The sequence below is a fragment of the Nicotiana sylvestris genome, chromosome 12 (genome assembly GCF_000393655.2).
Source record: "Nicotiana sylvestris chromosome 12, ASM39365v2, whole genome shotgun sequence".
In the NCBI taxonomy this organism is placed as follows: Eukaryota; Viridiplantae; Streptophyta; class Magnoliopsida; order Solanales; family Solanaceae; genus Nicotiana; species Nicotiana sylvestris.
Genome location: NC_091068.1, coordinates 50,388,733 through 50,405,667, shown reverse-complemented (window position 1 = coordinate 50,405,667; position 16,935 = coordinate 50,388,733). Strand labels below are relative to the sequence as shown.

The 16,935-nt window shown below is 41.7% G+C and overlaps 1 protein-coding gene across 2 annotated transcripts in view; it reads left to right on the top strand.

The window, feature by feature from the left end:
- LOC104240257 (DNA gyrase subunit B, chloroplastic/mitochondrial) overlaps positions 1 to 13,754 on the top strand; it is a 33,314-nt gene extending 19,560 nt beyond the window's left edge. For both annotated transcript variants that reach the window (XM_070165106.1, XM_070165107.1), the window contains exons 15-21: positions 11,214 to 11,281; positions 11,597 to 11,710; positions 11,789 to 11,905; positions 12,055 to 12,108; positions 12,186 to 12,291; positions 12,895 to 13,025; positions 13,202 to 13,754. In XM_070165106.1, coding sequence (XP_070021207.1) covers positions 11,214 to 11,281; positions 11,597 to 11,710; positions 11,789 to 11,905; positions 12,055 to 12,108; positions 12,186 to 12,291; positions 12,895 to 13,025; positions 13,202 to 13,270 — 659 coding nt within the window. In that variant the 3' untranslated portion in view covers positions 13,271 to 13,754. The remainder of the gene's footprint in view (positions 1 to 11,213; positions 11,282 to 11,596; positions 11,711 to 11,788; positions 11,906 to 12,054; positions 12,109 to 12,185; positions 12,292 to 12,894; positions 13,026 to 13,201) is intronic.
- The last annotated feature ends 3,181 nt before the right edge of the window (positions 13,755 to 16,935 follow it).

Sequence of the window (16,935 nt, the reverse complement as noted above, 5' to 3'; positions counted from 1 at the left end):
CTACGGTCACCGAAGTTTTTTCGGCTAACTGATTTCTTCTTCGTGGAGTCACTGGTATTTTTGCACAGCGATGAATCTCTCACGGTAGCTCTGATACCATGTGAGAAGCACGAGAAAAAAATATATTATTGATATTATATTCAATTATAATACAATGAGCCGTATTCATACAATACGTATCCTGTTCCTATTCTATGTGGGACTAGGACTAGTTCACGTTATTTACATAACTATCTAACAATAAACTATGAGAAAAGTGAGTATACCCTTTCAATGTCTTATGAAGAGGGTATGATCAACTTTGTTTTGTTGTTAGCCGAAGGAGATCATTGCTTTGTAGAATCTGTCAAACCATCGCTTCAATCCGTATAAGGCTTTTTTCAGTCAGCACACCTTTCCTTGACTTTGTTCAGTATCAAATCTAGGAGGAATCTCCATATACACCTCTTCTTCTAAGTCTCCATGAAGAAATGTATTCTTTACATCAAATTGTTGTAAGTCCCAATTAAGATTAGTTGCACAAGACAAAAGAATCCTGATAATGTTCATTTTTGCAATAGGGGCAAATGTCTCTTGATAATCCACTCGATAAGTTTGAGTGAATCGCTTAGTCACCAATCTTGCTTTGAATCTTTCAACGGAGCCACCAACTTTGTGCTTCACAGTGAAGACCCATTTTCAGCCAATCAACTTCTTGTCTGGTGGTAAGTGAGAAGTTCCCAAGTTTCATTTTTTGACAAGACCTTCATTTCTTTAATAATAGCTTGCTTCCATTTAGGATCTACAAAAGCTTCCCTCCAATTTTGGGGAATTGACAGAAGAAATAGACTAGGCACATGCTCTGAAGGAGGGAGACAAAGTTTTATAGGAGACAAAATTAGATAAAAGGTGTTTAGTGGTGCAAGATCTGACTCCTTTTCTGTGAGCAATAGGAAAATCTAACTCATTAGAAAATGTAGATAACTCACCACTAGAAGAAGGTTAGCTTCGGTAGATTGTATGACGCTTTTTCTGCTCTATTTCTCCTTGAGTATGTTTTCAAATCAGGCCTATCCAAACGCCCTATAGTCTCCCCCTAATTCTTTCTCCAATTTCACCTTCCTTGTGATAATGTCATGCAGAGGTCCAATATTAGAACTAGGTAGAATCACCTCTTCCTCGTTACTGCTCTCCCCCTGTAGAGGTGATGAAATAATATTAAAGTAGTGCTTAGATTCTCGAAAGGTAACATCCATGCTAACTGTTACGCGGCGCCTTCCTGAGATTCCTTGGAAGGGCGACGTAAGGCTAAGCAACTGATGTCAGTGCAGTTGCTGTCCGCCAACTGTGGTCCCCTCCGTACGCTAGACTAGATTGTCAGTGCCGTACGGGAAAACCAATGCCAAGAGCAATTGAGAGAACAAGAATGAGAATTGAGAATGAAAGAAAGCTTGATTGCATTAATGAAAGCTATTACAGAAAGGTAACGCGGTGTCGAGGGGAGAGACACCAGTACAGAGAATTGTTTGCTTGCTAGAAAGTTTTGATTGTTTGGTCCCCCTTAATAATGCTTAAAAAAATAATCCAAAGCTACAAGACTAGACTTGATTAAGCTAGAGAAACATAATGAAATTACATGGAATAAAACTACTCTATATTTACAATGAAAAAGACTTAGTTTGCTATAAGGCAGAAAACATGGCCGTTGTCGGCAGCATAGTCTTTGGCATCAGGATCTGCGCGCGCGGCATTGTCTGCGCGCGCGGCGCTGTTGGCATCTGCCTGCGGTTGGGCGCTGGCGAGGGATATCGGTGGGGCGACAGAGGCACATGCGCGCTTGTCACTTGGCGCGACCAAGACCACGGGGCCGTCCGTGGCGCTAGGCATTGGAAGGCTTGCTAGGACGCCACGGGGCGCGCCCAAGGGGTCATGGGGCACGGCTGGAAAGCCGCCCATGACATTCTCCCCCACCTGAGTTGGCGACGTCCTCGGCGCCTTACTTGCAAGATAATCTTCAATTAGGCTCTTGTAGGCTTTGAGGTTTGTTCCCCTCTCCCAAGTGTTCTCCTCTGCATCACAGCCCTGCCATTTCACCAAGAACTCTTGGTGATCTTTCCTTGAGGCATGAATCACTCTATCATCAAGGATAACTTCAACACGCCTTTTCCCTGATGAATTGGGCCCTCGAATACTGGGTATTGTGAGCTGACTCCTTGAAGGGTCCTCCGTGTCTTCCCGAAAAGGTTTCAGGAGGCTGACATGGAAGACATGATGAATTTTCCACCAAGCTGGGGTATCCACCCGGTATGCAACTTTCCCAATGCGCCTTTCAATGGACAAGGGTCCAATGTATTTTTGCAATAGGCGAGGGTCATGGACCCCCGCAAATAAGTAACGCTTTGGAATTTTGACCATCACTTTGTCTCCTACTTGGTATTCAACAAAGCGACGATTCTGATCAGCATGCCTCTTCATCCGCTTTTGAGCCTTGACAAGATAGCTCCGCACTATCTCCAAATTTTGCTTCCACTCTTTAGAGAAGCTAGCAGCTCGAGGAGATTTAGACATATTTGGTGCATTGACTGTGTGTGGGAGTAGCGGTTGCTGTCCGGTAACAATTTCAAAAGCGCTTTTGTTTGTACTAGAGCTCTTTTGTGAATTGAAACACAGTTGAGCAGCATCCAGAAGCTTCACCCAATTCTTCTGCGATCCGGTTACAAAATGACGCAAATATTCCTCCAACATACCATTGAACCGCTCCGTCTGGCCATCAGATTGCGGATGAAAACTTGAGCTGTGATTCAGCTTCGACCCAAGACACTTAAAGAGTTGGGTCCAAAAGTTGCTAGTGAAGCGTGAGTCACGATCACTAACAATATCTTTGGGTAGGCCCCAATATTTGACGACATGAGAGAAGAAGAGTCGAGCTGTATCTTCTGCTGATATATATTGTGGGGCAGCAATAAAGGTTGCATACTTGGAAAACCGATCTACCACAACCAAGATAGTTGTTAGATCTCCGACCTTGGGCAATCCGGTGATAAAATCCAGGGAAACACTTTCCCAAGGTCTCTTTGGGACAGCTAGTGGTTCCAAGAGTCCCGCCTGTGTTAAGCGGTCTGACTTGTCCTTCTGGCATACTAGACAAGTCTTCACATACTGAGCAACGTCATCGGCCATTTGAGGCCAATAATATGCACGGCGAAGTAACGCCATGGTGCGTTCTTCACCGGGATGGCCGGCCCACAGAGTATCATGACATTCCGCTAGAAGAGTCCTTCGTAGATCTCCTCCTTTAGGAACATAAAGTCGGTTCCCTTTCACTTTCAGAAAACCATCTTCCATGTAGAACTGGCGAGTCTTGCCTTGTCCTACCAAATCAACCAAATACTGTGAAGCAGGATCTCTGATGAGTAGATCTTGTATCTGGTCCTTGATGGAGGTGGCTACCTCGCTCCCCCTTAGGGTGGCGAGTAAGCACACTGATGCTAGATCAGCTCTCCGACTGAGCGCATCAGCAACATGATTGGTCTTCCCACTTCGGTATTCCAGGTTGAAGTGGAATTCAGCTAGGAGTTCCTGCCACCTGGCCTGTCGACCATTCAACTTCGGCTGGGTCATGAAATGGCTAACAGCTGTGTTGTCTGTCTTGACCACGAACGGGGTTCCCAGCAGATAGTGCCTCCAGAGGCGCAAGCAGTGGACGACAGCCAATAATTCTTTCTCATGGGCGACATAACGCCGCTCAACATCTTTCAGCTTCCGACTCTCGTACGCTACAGGATGCCCTTCTTGTAGCAGGACTCCACCGAGGGCATAGTCAGATGCATCTGTTTGTACTTCGAATGGCTTGGCCAGATCAGGAAGGGCCAAGACGGGGCTACTAGACATAGCCGCTTTCAATGCGTTGAAGGCCTCAGCTCGCTTGGGTCCCCATTCCCAAGGCGTGACCTTCTTGAGGAGTTCTGTCAATGGTACTGCAATGAGGGAGTAGTTTTTCACAAATCGCCGATAGAAATTGCATAGACCAAGGAACGCCCTCAAGGCGTGGATATCCTTAGGCGGCGGCCAATCTGTGATTGCCTGAATCTTCTGCTGGTCCATCTTGATCCGCCCTTCCTCGATGACATGTCCGAGGAAGTCAATTTGCTTTTGAGCAAAGGAGCACTTAGATAGCTTCGCATATAGTTCATGCTCCCGCAATCGAGCTAGGACCTTCCGCAAGTGCATCAGGTGTTCCTCCAATGTTTGGCTATATACCACAATGTCATCCAAGTAGACCACCACGAATTCATCAATGTACTCTCGGAAGACTTGGTTCACCAAAGTGCAAAACGTAGCTGGGGCGTTAGTCAAGCCGAATGGCATAACCAGGAAATCGTACGACCCATATCTTGTCACACAGGTTGTCTTGTGCTCATCACCCTCTGCAATCCGAACTTGCCAATAACCTGTCTTCAGGTCTATTTTGGTGAACACTGTCGCACCACCCAGTCTATCGAACAAGTCTGCCATTAACGGAATAGGGTACTTGTTCTTCACAGTAATTTTGTTTAGAGCCCGATAGTCCACACAGAGTCGTAGACTACCATCATGTTTCTTTTGGAATAGCACAGGGGACCCGTATGGGGATTTGGAGGGCACGATAATCCCTGTGTCTAGCATTTCCGTCAATTGTCTCCGAAGCTCGGTGAGTTCGGGTTGTGACATTCTGTAAGGCGCCCGGGCAGGTGGCTTCGCGCCCGGCACCAGCTCAATTTCATGATCCACAGTGCGCCTAGGCGGTAGTCGCTTTGGCATGTCTTGTGGCATGACATCTTCAAACTCTAGTAGTAGCTCCTTCACGGGTTCAGGAATGGGACCCGAGGAGCATTCTACATCTTCGATGCAGAGGGTTGCCAGGAACGTAGGTTCGTTTCTTTTGACCCCCTTCTTCAACTGCAAGGCCGAGATGTTTTCAACGGCCATCTTCATGGGCATGCACGGGATAACGCAGGGCTTGGCCCCGTTTGCTCCCATCATCAGTAACATGTCAGCATACGGTACAGGCATGGTGTTGGTTTGCCTCAGGAATTCCAATCCAACTATCAACTCGAAGTCATCTATGATCACCACGCGCAAGTTGAATTTTCCTTCGTAAGGGCCAAGCTTCATCGGTACTTCTTTGGCTATTCCACCCACTGGCTGGGGAGGTGAGTTGATAGCCTTGACACGGCCTCTACCTTTCCCTACGACTAGACCAAGGCGCTCCACCTGAGTCGAGGCTAAGTAGTTGTGGGTAGCACCCGTGTCTACCATGGCCCGAATGGGCTTGCCATTCACCTTCATCTCAACGAACATTAAGGTCCTCTCGTGCTTAAGAGGAGTCTCATCATCCGCCTTCTTTTTCCCTTTCTTGGTGACGGGACATGGGTCCTTCTTCTTACGGATACCAGCACTAGTCTCTGCTAATGCCTCAGAAATGGAGCCAACAATTGCATTGAAGGCACCTACGGGTTCAGTCTGATCCGCATCGTCTGAATCGTCATCTGTCCCATCATCAAAAGTCTGATGGGCATTCATCTGTGCATGTGGGCACTCATTGTTCCAATGTGGTCCGCCACAATGACGGCACCCTGAAGGAGGCTTCCTCCCCCGATCATTGTTGTTAGATGCAGCACTGTTGCTGCCTGTGGAGGGAGCCTTAGGTTTGGTTGAGCTTCGATCTCCCCCACTTCTGCTAGGGCCACCATTGCTAGACTGGCCCCCTTTGAATCCCGCTCGGGCAGGCGGCTGAGGCCTATCCTTCCGAGCTTCCATTTGATAGTCCCCAAGGCATTCAGCTGCTTGGATCGCCTTGGGCAGGGTATCTACCCGTTGTCTTTGTAGCTCCATACGGGCATAAGGTTTCGGCCCTTCTAGGAAGGTGAAGAGCTTGTCTTTGTCCCCCATGTCGCGTATGCTTAGCATGAGCGCGTAGAATTTCCCGCACGTAGTCCCGCACAGATTTGGTCTGACGGAGCTCCCGTAGCTTTCTCCTTGAATTGTATTCAACATTTTCGGGGAAGAATTGTAGGCGGATGGCTGCCTTCAGTTCTGCCCATGTTTCGAGAGCATCTTCACCGGCCTTGATGGCTTCGTATTTCACCCGCCACCAGAGTTTAGCATCACCCTGAAGATACATGGCAGCAGTTGCTACCTTCTTAGCTTCTTCTAGGCCCCCAACAACATCGAAATATTGTTCGACATCAAAGATGAAGTTCTCCACTTCCTTGGCATTCCTAGCTCCACTGTATGGCTTTGGCTCAGGAATTTTCAGTTTTTGTGTCGCGGAGGTGGGGTTTGCAGCGCCCCCGATCTGGTTTCCACCGCCTCGCAGCAGGCCCTGTAAAGCAGCATTTACGACATTAAGCTTGTCTGTCAAGTCGTCAATAGTTTGTTGCATGGCAGTCGCCCTGTCTGCCTCTTGTGCCCTGTAAGCTAAATCCTCGACACGCTCCTGTTGGAGTCCCTCGAATTTGCCAAAAATTTCGGCTGCCTCTGTGGCTGCCGTTTGCCGGTCTCCCTCGGAGTCACGACTGATGTTTTCAATGTCAACTTCGGCCTGGAGCACCCTGCGGTCCAGGTCGTCCAAGTTCTTAGTTCAGGCACCGTATCCATGATGGGTAGTAATCCGTCAACCGTCTTTTCAAGGGCCGCAATGCGGTCCCCATGATTCACCATGGTAAAAAATGGTGGTAATGACAATGCGTTCCCTCGTCTGATGTCGAGCTTAGGCTCTGATACCAACTGTTACGCGACGCCTTCCTGAGATTCCTTGGAAGGGCGACGTAAGGCTAAACAACTGATGTCAGTGCAGTTGCTGTCCGCCAACTGAGGTCCCCTCCGTACGCTAGACTAGATTGTCAGTGCCGTACAGGAAAACCAATGCCAAGAGCAATTGAGAGAACAGGAATGAGAATTGAGAATGAAAGAAAGCTTGATTGCATTAATGAAAGCTATTACAGAAAGGTAACGCGGTGTCGAGGGGGAGAGACACCAGTACAGAGAAATGTTTGCTTGCTAGAAAGTTTGATTGTTTGATCCCCCTAATAATGCTTAAAAAAAATAATCCAAAGCTACAAGACTAGACTTGATTAAGCTAGAGAAACATAATGGAAGTACATGGAATAAAACTACTTTATATTTACAATGAAAAAGACTTAGTTTGCTATAAGGCAGAAACAGTTCCGTTGACAGCAGCATAGTCTTTGACATCCGGGTCTGCGCGCGCGGCGTTGTCTGCGCGCGCGGCGCTGTTGGCATCTGCCTGCGGTTGGGCGCTGGCGAGGGATATCGGTGGGGTGACAGAGGCACATGCGCGCTTGTCACTTGGCGCGGCCAAGACCACGGGGCCGTCCGTGGCGCTAGGCATTGGAAGGCTCGCTAGAACGCCACGGGGCGCGCCCAAGAGGTCATGGGGCACAGTTGAAAAGCCGCCCATGACATAACAAATGATCTCTAAGATGGAGGATGATAACATTTGTGGCCTTTTTGTGTCGGAGAATTCCCAATGAAAACACATTCTATAGCTGTAGGATCAAGTTTTCTAGAATTCCTACTATGGGCCATGCAAACACGCCCAAACACCTTAGGAGGAACAATATATTCATTCTTACCCTTTAAAGCTTTCAGAGGACTTTGAAAATTAAGGGTTTAAGTGGCATTCTGTTGATAAGATAGGCCAGCTACTAGAATAGCATACCCTAGTAAGGTTTTGGTAGATGCATGGTGAATATAAGAGATCTTGCTACATCTGATATATGCCTATTTTTTCTTTCAACAACCCCATTTTGTGCACTAGTGTAAGGACAACTAGAGCCCATTTGGATGAGCTTGTTTTGAGTGACTTTTAAGCCATAGGTTAGGAATTCTAACTTTTGGCTTTTGGCTTGTTTTTGTCATTTTAGCTTAAAAACACTTTTTTACTTTATCCAAACACTACAAAATGGCTTAAAAGCGATTTTGACTTAAAAGCACTTAAAACAAGCCAATCCAAACGGGCTCCTAATCTGATGGACTATCCTATTGGACTCCAAATAAGCACCAAATCTTTTATCCATGTATTCGCTACCATTGTCAGTTCTCAAATTTTTTGTTTTGGCATCAAACTGAGTACAAATCATCTTATAAAATGACTGAAAACAAGAGAAAACTTCACTATTGACTTTTAATAAATATACCCAAGTCATCCTAATGCAGCAATCAATGAAAGCAACAAACCATCGACTATTGGACAAAGAAACAATTTGGGTAGGACCCCATACATCAGAATGAATAGTCATAAACGGAGTTGTGCTTCTATTATCACTCACAGGGTAAGAGTTTCTAGTATGCTTGACATATTCACACGAATCACAAAACAAAGTTCAAATCGAGTCCTTGAAAACAAATTGAGATATAACTTCTTCAAAACAAAGAATGATGGTGTCCTAACCGTCTATGTTGTTGTATATTTCTTGGTTGATATCCTTACTTTCCCCAAAAAAGGTCCGACTAGAGTTTTGAATTCCATCTAATATAGACAAGTCATCATGCAATCTACCACTGCCAATCTTTTTCCATGTTTGAAAATCCCGAAAAATACAGTTATCGGGAAAGAATTTGATTTTACAGTTTAGAGCTCTGGTGATGGCACTAACAGATAAAAGATTGACGGGGAACTCGGGGACATGGATCACAGATAATAGTTCAATATTAGGAGTACAAACGACATAACCTGAGATAGGTGTTAAAGAACCATTGACTATTTTGACATAATCTCCTTTGAGACACGGAGAATAGTTTTGAATTCCTTTATAAGAGCCATTGCTGCCTTTTGAGGTAACTTTTTCTCCCTCGCAGCAATAGGATTCCTAATCTCAGAAAGAGGTAGAGTTTTTTCCCCGATCATAATGTGTGGAACATAATGTGTCGTAAAAAATGTTGAAAGTGAGGATGTATGGTCGATGAAAAAGTAAAGTAGCAATTTTATCTTGTTAGCGTGTGTGTTAGATGTTACTCTCTCTAAGAGAAACTGTAAGATATTCTCCTTTATTTTTCTTTAGTAACAGTTTGAAGATTTGGAAAATATAATTTGAGGAAAAAGGATTAAGATTGTAAGTCAAAGTTTTGAAAATGAAAAAGTAATCGCTGGAGATAGGGGATGGGGGGGTTGAGGATCGCTAGAGTGGGGGATAAGGATGTAAGATGGCTTGATATGGTGAGCATTCAAGTTAAAAAGAAAACAAAAGTAACTTAGTCAATTCTTGCGCTCAAAAATGAGTTGGAGGCATGCATATTACTGTCAGTTTCAGATGTCTAAGAGACACATCCCTGCCTAGTTGAGGTGTGTAAAGTAAAAATATCTAATTGGCATGTACCTTTACCAAATAAAAAAAGAGTATCTAACTGCTGTTTCGTGTCAATTCTGAGGGGCTATTTGGGTATTTGGCCAAAAAGGATATATGGAGTATTTGATAAAGAGGATATCACTTCATGGTTGAAAACCAATTTGTGTAATTAATTAAATTTCTCAAGGTAATTTAAAGTGTGATAATATGTTAAGTGTGTCAAACATTGTGTATTATGAAGAAGAGTCTCATGTAAAACCAGGATTGAGGGAGTAAAATTTTGAAATGTAGCACCCAACATATATGCTGATATCAGGATCTTTCGTGTTATGTTTCTTTAATTGTGTAGTTGGATTATGTGTGTGAGAATGTACTGGAGAAAAGTCTATCTTATTAACAATGATACAATGAGCCCTATATATAATATATATTTTACTCCTACTGCATATGGGACTAAGACATAGAATTATAATATATATTTTACTCCTACTGCATATGGGACTAAGACATATTTTACTCCTACTTACATATGAGACTAAGACATATTTTACTCCTACTATATATGAGACTAGGATTATTTATACATAACTATCTAACACTTCACCTCAAGCCGGTGTATACAAATCATATGTACCGAGCTTGTTACATATGTAACTAAAACGATGACCAATAAGGGACTTGGTGAAAATATCTACGAGCTGATCATTCGACTTCACTATGAGTCATGCTAAACTCCTGGATAACCGTGCTGAACTTACCAAACCAGACTCGAGGAGACTGCTCTAGACCATAAAGCGACTGGCGCAAGCGACATACAAGGCCACTAGACTCCCTTGAGCAACAAAACCAGGTGGTTGATGATAAACAGAAGTCGGTCGAAAAGTCGTCGAAGAAATTTGAAAATAGTGAGACTAAAATGAATTCACACTGCAAAATAGGTTCTAAAACACCATTAGAAAACAGAAACTTTTCTGGAAATCACTGTTCATGCCGGAAATCATTGTTCGCGCCAGAAAAAATAAAAGTTGTCAGAATTTGATGTAATTTATATGAGTAGGCTCAGAATCACTGGACGAGTAAGTTGTCCTGAAGAAGTTTTGTCACAAAGTGGCTGGAATGGCTCACACGTGCCGAAAAAGTTACTGTAGCTCGTCGGAACCCTAGTTCTGGCGGCGCGTGGAGGCGTGTGAGAGACTTTCTGTGGGAGCGATTGACTGGGGTTCTGTTGCCTGACTTTTTCGAACAAGATGGTAGTGTTGGTTTTCGCACATCACTTACCGATGAGGAGATAGCGCAAATCAATCGTGAGTCATCAACCGGAAAGATGCACGGTGACCGACTTTTCTGTTCCGATGGGACTGGAATTTCTAGGGTTTGGTCGCACAAAGGTTTCTGATGGTGGTATGGGTATATGCACAGTACCACTATAGCAGTGATGAACCCTGGGAACAAGACGAAGTTGCTGGAAAATTGCACGGCGATGAGATCTTTCTTCCCGGATGTCGCTGGAATGACGCGCATCCATAATTCTCACTGAAGCTCTGATACCATGTGAGAATGTACGGGAGAAAAATCTATCTTATTAACAATGATACAATGAGCCCTATATATAATATATATTCTACTCCTACTGAGCCCTATATATAATATATATTCTACTCCTACTACATATGGACTAGGACATATTCTACCCTTACTACATATGAGACTAGGACATATTTTACTCCTACTACATATGGGACTAGGATTATTTATACATAACTATCTAACAACGTGTCTTTCAGCATAGACATGCATATATATATATTTAACTGCCTTTTCTCAAAATCTTTATTTCTTTTGAGATCTTTTCTCAAAATCTTTTTTTCTTTTGAAATCTTTCAGAAATATTCATCGTTGAGGGTGATTCAGCTGGTGGAAGTGCAAAACAAGGCCGTGATCGGCGCTTTCAGGTAACTAAACTCGTTGGTGCTCTGTGATTAGTTATCCCTGTTATTCAGACAATGCTGTAGCTTACAAAATTGCTGATGGAAGTTCTGCAACCTGATTCCCCACCTGACATCCTCATTGTGGCCAGAAAAGGAAAAAGGAATTGTTCAGCTGAAGCGTGAATAATGCATATTTACATTGGTCAAAGATAGATCAAACTTATCTGGAGAAATTGTGTAGCAGAAGGGGCGATTGGAAGACTAATTTCTTACTGCTTTCTAAGTTAATGGCATATTCTGACTGCAATGTAAATTATATCAGTTATTCATGTTTTGCAGGCTATTCTTCCTTTAAGAGGCAAAATTTTGAATATTGAAAGAAAGGATGAAGCAGCTATGTATAAAAATGAAGAGATTCAAAATCTTATTCTTGGTTTGGGACTTGGAGTTAAGGTACTATGCTCATCTTTTAGGTTCGTGCAATGTGCTGTTTATTCAGACTTTTTTCTCATTCAATCTTCTGCATCTCAGGGGGAGGATTTTAATAAGGAAGCTCTCCGTTATCATAAAATCATAATTTTAACAGATGCTGATGTCGACGGTGCTCATATTCGAACGTTGTTGTTAACCTTTTTCTTCAGATATCAGGTGCGCCCCTTTCGTTTTTATTCATGGTCTAATGAAACATCAACTAGAGTTTTTTGCTGGAATCTAACAGTTGAATTATGAAGGGAAATAATCAAGATGTGTAGTTGATTGTTTGGAGAACCTGATTGAGATATTCTTAATTGTTGCAGAGAGCTCTTTTTGAGGAAGGTTGCATATATGTTGGTGTTCCACCTCTTTACAAGGTTTATTTTCTTTCGGATGTTGTCTTAACAGCTTATGTATTTTATTGTCCTTTAATGTTCTATTTGGAATTTTTCAGGTTGAGAGGGGAAAACAAGTATACTACTGCTATGATGATGCAGAACTTAAAAAGGTCCAGCGTTCCTTCCCTTCAAATGCATCATATAACATACAGAGGTTCAAAGGTGAGATAAGAAACATGACATGTTTTGGCTTTTTGGTTTTGAAGACAGCGTATTCCATATGAGAAATGTTCAGTTGCATATCCCGATATTATCGAAGAGTTCGCCAAAGTTTTTAGCCAGCTAAATGAGGGCCCCAGAACAAATGGCAAAAACCAATTTAGATAACCTTAGGTAGTTCGTGGAAAGAGAAAGCCTTGCTGCATGAACATTGGCACAAAAAAAGCATGTGCTCAGATTTGGGGCCTTGTATCCTACTTATAGCTTTTGAAGGCAGCATGGACTCCCCAACTTTTGATGTTGTCTATGAGAGTTAGACATGGGAAGAAAGAATTTCTTGTATTCATGTGTCTTACATTAGCCCTTTTTATATAGGGTGTTTACTTAGTACTAAACCCTTCTCTACCAATGTGGGGCACTATACATATTAACTCTCTAACCTTCTCTATTGGATGCTTTCTTTTCTATTAATGAATGTGATTGTTGTTTTTAGTGTTTTTTCCCAGCAATGTCGATACACTACTTAGGCATCTCTTATACATACACATGCAAGTTCTTCTAAACCTCCCTTGTTCAATTCATGTGATGCGATGGAAATATTTTCAGGATTGGGGGAGATGATGCCAGCCCAGCTATGGGAAACAACAATGAACCCGGAGACTAGGCTGTTAAAGCAATTAGTGGTGGAGGACGCAGCTGAGGCAAATGTTGTCTTCTCTTCACTTATGGGATCCAGGGTATGTCTCTTTCTTTTCTGCATGAAGTGTTAGGCTGAATCTTTTCTTGGGGATACCTACTTATTGGAGCAGACTTAATGCATTTCCTTTTAATAACTATGGTGGATTGTCCATCTCTTTCCACCCTTTTGCTATTGGCTCGCTTTTATTACCCATCTCCCTTTTGGCAAATACAGGTTGATATTAGGAAGCAACTTATACAAAATTCAGCGAGCATGATGAACCTCGAGCAACTGGATATATGAATGTGATGGCAGGGCTTTGTGGCACTTGATTTTCCAATTCTCCCTGGAAAGCAGACAAGGATTTTAATTACCAGTACCTTGACATGCATCACAGGATCTTGTCCTCCCTTGTTTATTTTTTGCTTTCCATAGTATTCACTCTTGTCCAATGGAATTTAACTTATTTAGTTAGCAATGTAACATAATGGTTGATGTAAGTAATGAGCTCTAGGAATTGTCCCTTAGTCAATGAGGTGTTGCTGGTCAGACTGATCTACTGATGAGCGATGAAAGTACTACTACTACTTTGTGCTCTGTCATTCTCGAGGAAATATAGAAAGTTGTGGTGGTCACTCCATCTTTTATATTAAAGACCACATGAACAAATGAATGTCCTCTCTAAGGCTGTCAAAATTGTATGAATTACCTTTAGGGGGTGTTTCACGAACTCCAATTCTGATGTTCTACTTTAACATTGTTAAGGAGTATGGGATGTTTGACAACATTACTTGGAAAGTGTAACTCTTATAATTTTGCTTAGCCCATGTTTCTAGGGTCCAAGGTAGTATCGATTTTTAATCTCACTATGACTTAGTCGTCACATTTCATATTTCTGACTTTTCAATGATAAAAGTATTAAGGTTTTTTCCCCCTCATTGTTTCTGAAGTTACGCTGGTCGAATGTTATTTCTGAATGTAACCCAGAACTATTCTTTTAAACATGATATTTTTTTTGCTTGTCTATTATACTAACAATTTTATCTTTATAGAGTTTAATATTGAACTCTAATTCACATCTACTACTTTGTAAATCATCCAAAAACACTGAAAATAGTTGATGATGGACAATTTCCTACTATCACCTCTTACCTGTAGGGTTTTTTCATTTGCATTCTAGTGGAGTGGTAATATGAAAATAATGACTACCGAAAAAGATTTGGATTATTCTAGCAAGCACCCAATAAAAATAAGGAGTAAAATGAGAAAGAAATAATTAGAGAAGACAGACCATTAGATATTTAGCTACACAAGTCTGACTAAGAAAAAAAGAAAAGTAAAACACATAAAAGAAAAGGTTTAGATCAAGAGTGACCAATCACATGGCTTCGACTTTTAATATGTGGTGAACAAGTTCACGACTTTACTTATGAAACAAAATAAAAAAATGAATAAACTTTGAAGCAAATAGCAGTGTCCATAGTCCATTACTTAACATTCACTAATCACAACAAGAAAATAGCGTTTTTCACAAGAACAGGCAAATAGCAGTGTCCATAGTTCATTACCTAATAGTCACTAATCACAACAAAAAAATGACGTTTCTAAAAGAACAAGAATTTATTTTCAAACTCTAATGGGTTTAAAATTATTAACAAGTGGTCAAGTTTCGACATTTGCACAAATAATCACTTTTAAGACAACTATTTAAGAACATAGCCACAAAATATAACTTAGTACAATTTTAGTCATTTTTACGAACTTCAGACAAAGAAGCAACAACAACGAAAAGAGTAAAAAGGAAGAAGAAAAACAACAACAAATGGAAGAAGACGAAAGCGAAGAAAAAAAAGAAGAAGAAGCAACAAGAAGAGGAAGAAGAAGAGTGGTGAAAGGAAAAAGGGTCGCGCACCACTATTTTTGATATTGTCTAGATCTGCAATATTGTTAAATTTCTAACTAAAATTTAAACATATTCCAAAAAAATAGTACGTGGCGTGAATAATCCGAGTTGAACTAGCCTCACGGGTTAAGCCAATTTAATTCTCTATTTCCAATCAATTAAGGCGTCACTGATCCCATGTATGTGTAAGGCTCTGTAAGAGTTTGCCCAGGATTTAACGATTTTCTAATGTCAAAGTCAAGCTAATATGTTTAGAAGATTGTAAAAGCTCACCGCAATATGGATTTGTCGATTGTGCAATGCGTCGTGAAGTGGGAAGAAGTTTTGACATGAGAGGGCGGTCTGCGGTCATTTATGCAGACCGTGAATCAATTCCGCTGGCTGCAGAATCACCGTGGATTGGGGGAGGAACAACTAAATTTTGAGGGCTATTTCGTGGTGGGTTATGCGGACAACATAACTGTTTTGTGAATCGCATATTCATCGCGAAATTGGTCAGGCCACATGGGAAATTTTTGAAGGAGATCTCGTAGTCCAATGTGCGGAACATAGAACCATTTCGAGAACCGCAAATCCGTCGTAGACCTATCCAGTTCCAACTCAAAATCTAGAGGACCCTTTCGCAGAGCGCAGAAGCATTCCGAGCTCCATTCCGTGATCGCAGACCCGACTTGGAGGGGAATTTTTGGTTTTTTTACGTGACTTTATTTTTAATAAAATGCCTTGGAGGTCGTTTTAGATGGGAAATATGATTTTTGAGAGAGAGAGAGCGCTCTAACAAATCCGCACTTCAATTCTTACCCATTTCTTGAAGATTCAAGGAAGAAAACTCATAAGGTCTTCAACTAACCTGGTAAAAATTTATCCTTGGCTCACATGCTATTCTATAGTGAGTGGATTAATAATATTTTAGTGTTGGGGCTTATGCGATATTGATTGGAAGCCATAAGCCCCCAATCACGAATTTGGGTATATGTGAAGAATGGAAGATGCAATTCTTGAGTTGGGAGTAAATTGTTGGGCTTGCACGTGCCAATGGAGGTTATTGGTTGCCTTAGGATGGTGGTAGATGAATTGTTGAAATGGGAGTTGGTTGAGGGATGAATAAATCCCATTGTAGAAAGTTGTAGAGAAGTATGCACGCTAAGTGTTTGGTAAAATGCCTAAAAAACCTAGATTATGAGAATTCTTACTAATAGTAGTTTCTATTGAACTATGTTGATGTAGATTGAAGTATAAAGAGAAGTGGAACTTCATAGGGATCCTAAGGAAAGTTCGATTGAGGTATGTTGGCTAAACTCCGCCGGTAAAATCAGATTCTATGAGCCCCTTATGAAATCTAAGTATGGTTTGTCCAAGTCCCTATTCTTATTATTTTAAATTGCCTTAAATGAATGATTTATCAAATGCCTATGTACTCAAATCTTGTTTCAATTACCATCCTTATGCTCTCCCTTGAAAACTATTTCAAATGTGATTGATGTATCAAATGATTATGATTTCAATTCATGTTTCAATTGCAAATCGCTATGCTCCCCTATTTGGAAGCAATTCAATGTGTTTTCAGCTCTTGCATACTCATGTTTTAGTTCCAAAATGAATAATGATATACGTCCTAGGAGTCGATAAAAAGAAAAATGATTTAGGAAATGCCTTACATAAAATATTTTTGGGAGTATCGTTATGTCACCGAGAAAATGTCGGTTGTAAAGGCCTACGCCGCACTACACATGCTGGTGTATGAGATGATTGGGAGATAAATTGCCTTCACACCATGATGAGATTATTTCCCCTTAATTGGGATGAATTGATTGCCAACAAAGACCATGTCAACCCAAACAACATTGTGGTGAGACGGCCTAGCTGATCGGGCCAAAATCGGACTCTCTGCCACGTACATGGTGGTATGTCAGTAGCTAATAATCTCTCAACCAAAATTATTAATGCTCATTTGAAGTTTGTACTTATGTTATACTTTCTTATCATGTTTTAACTTGGCATTTTAAATATTATTGATTTTCTCATTGCTTCGATGTTTTCTCTACCTATATTGGTATTCTATTCC